At 48.4% G+C, this 4947-nt stretch overlaps 1 protein-coding gene across 1 annotated transcript in view; it reads left to right on the forward strand.

Moving 5' to 3' along the window:
- The window catches only part of UBA2 (ubiquitin-like modifier activating enzyme 2), a 16944-nt gene extending 12537 nt beyond the window's left edge, over positions 1–4407 (forward strand). Inside the window, exons 14-17 of the mRNA XM_015411088.1 lie at positions 1377–1473; positions 2071–2176; positions 2640–2770; positions 3421–4407. Coding sequence (XP_015266574.1) covers positions 1377–1473; positions 2071–2176; positions 2640–2770; positions 3421–3602 — 516 coding nt within the window. The 3' untranslated portion in view covers positions 3603–4407. The remainder of the gene's footprint in view (positions 1–1376; positions 1474–2070; positions 2177–2639; positions 2771–3420) is intronic.
- Positions 4408–4947: the final 540 nt, after the last annotated feature.

The raw sequence follows: 4947 nt of genomic DNA on the forward strand, positions 1-4947 counted from the left end.
AAACTGTGCCTCCCTTTCTAAAAGCACCACCCGAGGCGCCCCACGCGTCCGTCCAGCAGTGGGCTCCCCTCTGACCCGCGGTGGCCTGGCCATCCTCTCGGCGGCGGCCACTCAGTGGGGCTGGGGCTGGCTCAGGCGGCTCGTCTTCCAATGGGGGCTTGGCCCAGCCCGATGCGCCCACTCCCTGTCCCCCGGCCGGCAGCCAGTCCGCGCAGGCACAGAGGCTGCTGCTGCCTCCGCCACCACCCACCAACCCCGGCTGCGCTCCCGCCCACCCGTCGCCTGCCCACTTCGGGGGTTCCCTCGAGCCTATCTTCCCGGGTGCCTCCTGCCTGCTGGGCTGCTGCTTCTCGGACAGGGAGAGGCACCTCTGGCGGGGCCAAGGTAAGCGGGATGGGAGGGAAGGAGGAAAGGAGGGGCGGGACTGGCGAGCCCCCAACCCCTCCTGCCCTCCAGGCGGTTCCCACCTCTCCCGAGTCCTCGAACCGGCCGCCTCGCCACTCCTCTCTCGCCCAGCGGCTCCAGAGAGCAAGGAGGCGGCCAGCTGGGAGGTCTCCAGGCCCCACTGACACTCCGCTTAGAGGAAGCACTGGTTGTGTCAGGCTCTGTAGTCAGATCACACCACGTAGCGCTTCATAAGAAGTATTCTGTTTTATTGGTAGTTCATAACTATGACACATGAATGTTCTTTGTTAGGAATGGCCTAAAGCAGCAGGGCACCCAAAGATATAGTAGTTTCAAAACACCCCCCTTACAAGCAAAAGCCAATAAGCATAGCGCAATTGTCCCGCGTGCGCGCAAGGAAATTAAGCGGGAGAAGGTGAGCCGTTCGTTCCCAGCAGATCAGGAGCAGCTGGGAACCAAGGTCAAAAAACACATAGATAGATAACAAGCCAGACTGGAGACATCGTTTGAGAAGAAGGAGGGAGATAGAGCACCCCACACACACATTCCAAAGACTATGGCAGTGTTAACTGTCAGGTTGCATCTCCAGCTTACTTGGTGTTCAGGAATTTCTCATCTACAAAACCTGTACTTACCATAGACAGCAGTGCTTTCAGCAAGCTGTGACTTCTATGTAAGCCTTCAAGCAGGCAGCTCCACATAGAACACACTGCAGACACCTAAGCTGGAAGCCATCAAAACTTTGATGGTGGCGAGGGTCTTATATCAAAGCACACACATTTTATAGCTGAGAGTCTGGAAGTTTTATTTTAATTTGCTTCCAGCAATTTACAGATAGCATTCTTTCTATGTAGCGAAATGAGATTGTGCAAGTATTCTCTCAAATTCTGTCATGCGGTCTGGGAAAATCTAGTGAACCTTTTCTGTTGTTGTTAGTGATGTTTTTCTGGTCAACATTTTTGCCCTTCCAGATAGTGAAAGAAAAATTTAATATGGTAGCCCCGGATGTTCAGATAGAAGATGGAAAAGGAACTATTCTCATCTCTTCAGAAGAAGGAGAAACTGAAGGTATGTAATGAATAAACTCACTGATCCAAAATTAAGTGAGTATCCAAAGCTTCCTAACACTTAAAGAAACTTTGCACTTTGGAGCATGTGTTGCCAAGGCACTGGAGATTCCAACAACAAACACAGATGACAGCTATCACAAGCAATGTTTGTACACTGGAGAATCCCTGGCCACATACATTTGCTGCAGGTGGAGTCTCCCCGTGGTACCTGGTTGGCAGGGTGTGTGTGTTAATGCTTACGTGTTATTGATACTGGGGAAAACATATAGGGTGCTGAATACAACTGTGTATTCTTAGGATTCCACCATTTGTGACTATCAAGGCACCTTGCAATCTAGCCCTTCTGTATTTACCCAGTTTAATCAGGCCTGTGTACCCCTTTGGCAAGTACCTGCTCTTCTTTGATACTGCAGGTGTAGCCCTCCTTCCATCTTGGTTGTGTCACTGCTAAGTAGATAAATGAGTAGCTGTGTATCATGTCACTTGCATTGCTCTAAGAACATAAGAAGAGCCTTGTTGGGTCAGACCAATTGCTAACATAACTGGGTTGTCAGAGCCTTGGAAATCAACCTGGTGTTTTTGTTTTTTTCCCTAGCAAATAATCATAGGAAGCTGTCAGACTTTGGGATCAGAAACGGCACTCGGCTGCAAGCGGATGACTTTCTTCAGGACTATACCCTGCTGATCAATGTCCTCCACAGGTGAGGGCCACGTGGTGCTTTGGTGGTACCAGTAGGTGGGGGAAGAGCCTCCAATGTGACAGGGTGCATCTTTCTAACCTGGAGAACAGTTCTGCACTAATCAGAAACGCAGAATGAAGCTGAGGAACAGGATTTCTCTGTCTCTGTGGAGAGAGAATTCCCCAGGTCCGCTGCTGGCGGAGTGTTCATGGGGCATGGTGTGCAGCTTGGGTAAGTGCTGAGGAGAAGTCATGTAAGCCATGCAGCAGTAGTGGAATCTGAGCTGTACTCCCTACCCCGCCATTGTGCAAAGTTTATTTATTTATTCATTCATTAACATATTTATATTTTAGCTCAAGTTTGAAGTCTTCAACATCAGTGGCTCATGCGTTGGAGGCAGGCTTCTGAGAGGATGATTGAATCCAGCCCTCTCTCTCATGCTGGGTGTGCACTCAAGTGTTGTTGTTTTATTTTTTTTAATCAGTGAAGAGCTTGAGAAAGATGTGGAGTTCGAGGTTGTTGGAGATGATGTGGTTGGCCCCAAACCGTCAGAGCAACCTGCTAAGAACATCACCAACGGGAGTGATGATGGGGCGCAGCCGTCAACATCCACGGGTAAGGAATGGCCCGGGGGGGGGGCTGGAGGGATCACAATATATCCCCTGCCTTCCAGTGGGAGTGGCAGCCTTGGCCATGGGTGGCAGGGAAGAAGGTAAAGGGGATACAGTGCTTCAGTCAGTAGTGCCAGTTTCTAGCCATTCTCCCGAGTCCATTCAAAGTTTACGTTTTTCACGGTCTTCTCCCTAGCTTCAGAGAGTAGGCGTGTTGGGTTGTAGTAGAACAGTTAGATTCAAGTCCAGCAGCACCGTGGAGACCAACCAGGTTTTCAGGCTGTGTGCTGCTCTCAAGAGTCAAAGAGCTCCCTCAAAGGCTTGTACCCTGAAAAGTTGATCTTTAATGTGCTTCCAGACTCTCATCTAACTGTTCTCTGTAGCTGGTAATTGTTTAGACATGTGTTCCTAACGGCTATTTGTTTGTTCTTAAAAACAACAACACTTCAGCTGATTGTTGCAAAACAGCCATTTACTTTCTGAACAGTTCAGTGCCAGTCACTTTGTAAAGTCATTGTGTAGTTCTTGAAGTAGCTAGTCCCTGTGTGTAAGCACGCAGCGCATTATACCGCACCTTCTGATCAAGTGCGTATCCCCTCCCCCACTGAGGGGGGGGATTTGTGCCATCAGATGCAATGAGTCTATCTTTTCCAGCTCAAGACGAAGACGACGATGTCCTGATTGTTGAAACTGAGGAAGGTCCTCCCAGCAATGCTGACAATGTGGAGAATAAAAGCCGAAAGAGGAAACTGGATGATAAGGAGCAGGCTGGCAGTAAAAGGGTGCGTTCAGAGACGCCGGCTGAAGAGCAGGATGATGTGATTGCCATAGACTGAGTGCTGGAGGATTCCAGCCGGTGGGATGTGCCAAGAAGATGGATGATGGGGTGTGGGGAATGTCCAGGACTAGAATCTGCCCAAGGGCCTTTGCTCCAAAAGCGGAACCCCACCAGCGGCGCTTCCGGCTTGCAGAATCGGTACCCATTCCCGTTCAGTAGCATTTAGAACTCCTTCAGTCTGATATACTAAATATAGTAGACCTTTGTAGTTTCTTTTTTTAAAAAAAAAAAAATCCCTTGAACAGTCATGAAAACAAAGCATGTTTTGTGTATATAATGTTTTGAAGGCTCAATCAGGATCAGGAAATCAAGGCAAATTCTGGTTAGTGAAGTGGCTTTTATCACTAGAGAAGTTCTGACAGGCTTTCATTCAGGCTAGCTCTAGCCATTTTTCACACCCCCAATGCAAAAATTATATATCTTGAAAGTAAACAACGGTCATGTTTCAAAGGTTCAACTGGCACAAGTGTACATTACTGTAAAACAATGTTAATTTGCTGTTTCAGCTCACACTGCCGGATGTTCAATGTCGGGGCAGACTTTGGTGTACTGTTACAGTTTCAGGTTATTTATATGGGATGTTTTGTAAAACTCAAATTCTGCTACTCTGCCAGTCGTCTGATGGACCAAATAAACATCTGAGCGACTTGCTAATACATATGTCTGCACAACCGACTTCTGTGGTGACCTGAGGATTGGTAAAATGTCTTCAGGCTTAATACTTAAACTGGTTTGCTCTTAAACACCCTGCAAGCATAAGACAGGAACATCCTTTAGAATTGAAAAGGGAGTATTCTTTTTTTTTTTAAATAAAAACTTTGTTGCTGATTTGGTTTGATCTTTGTTGATCAGTCACATGCTCTGAGGGCTCACTGTGGTTGCCAACCTGGAGATCTCCCACAATTACAGTTGAACTCTGGGTGACCAAGATCGGTTTTCCTGGAGAAAATGGATGCTTTGGAAGGCGGACTCAGTGGCTTTAGACCTTGCTGAGGCCCCTCCCCAAACTCAGCCCTCCCCAGGCTCTAACCCCCAAATATCCAGGAATTTCCCAACCTAGAGCTGGCATCTCTATGGCTTACTTGTCTCTAGTCAGTTCTTGAGAATGTTTCATTGCTTACAACCACACAGGTAGATCGGCGTGACGGAAGTATAGCAGGCCTTTGCACATTGTCAGGTTGTTTGCCCCTGGATTTGCTTGTGTGGACGAAGCAGTCCCGTTGTGGATGATTGCTACCTTAATAATGTGTGGAGGCAGCCAGGGGGTTGGCTGTCCTGTCCCATGAAAGGGAGAGGTCCCCGGCCACAGCTATTATGGGGCCTTCCTGGCTTCTGCTGCCTGC

The sequence above is a fragment of the Gekko japonicus genome, unplaced genomic scaffold (genome assembly GCF_001447785.1).
Source record: "Gekko japonicus isolate JY-2015 unplaced genomic scaffold, Gekko_japonicus_V1.1 scaffold711, whole genome shotgun sequence".
In the NCBI taxonomy this organism is placed as follows: domain Eukaryota; kingdom Metazoa; phylum Chordata; class Lepidosauria; order Squamata; family Gekkonidae; genus Gekko; species Gekko japonicus.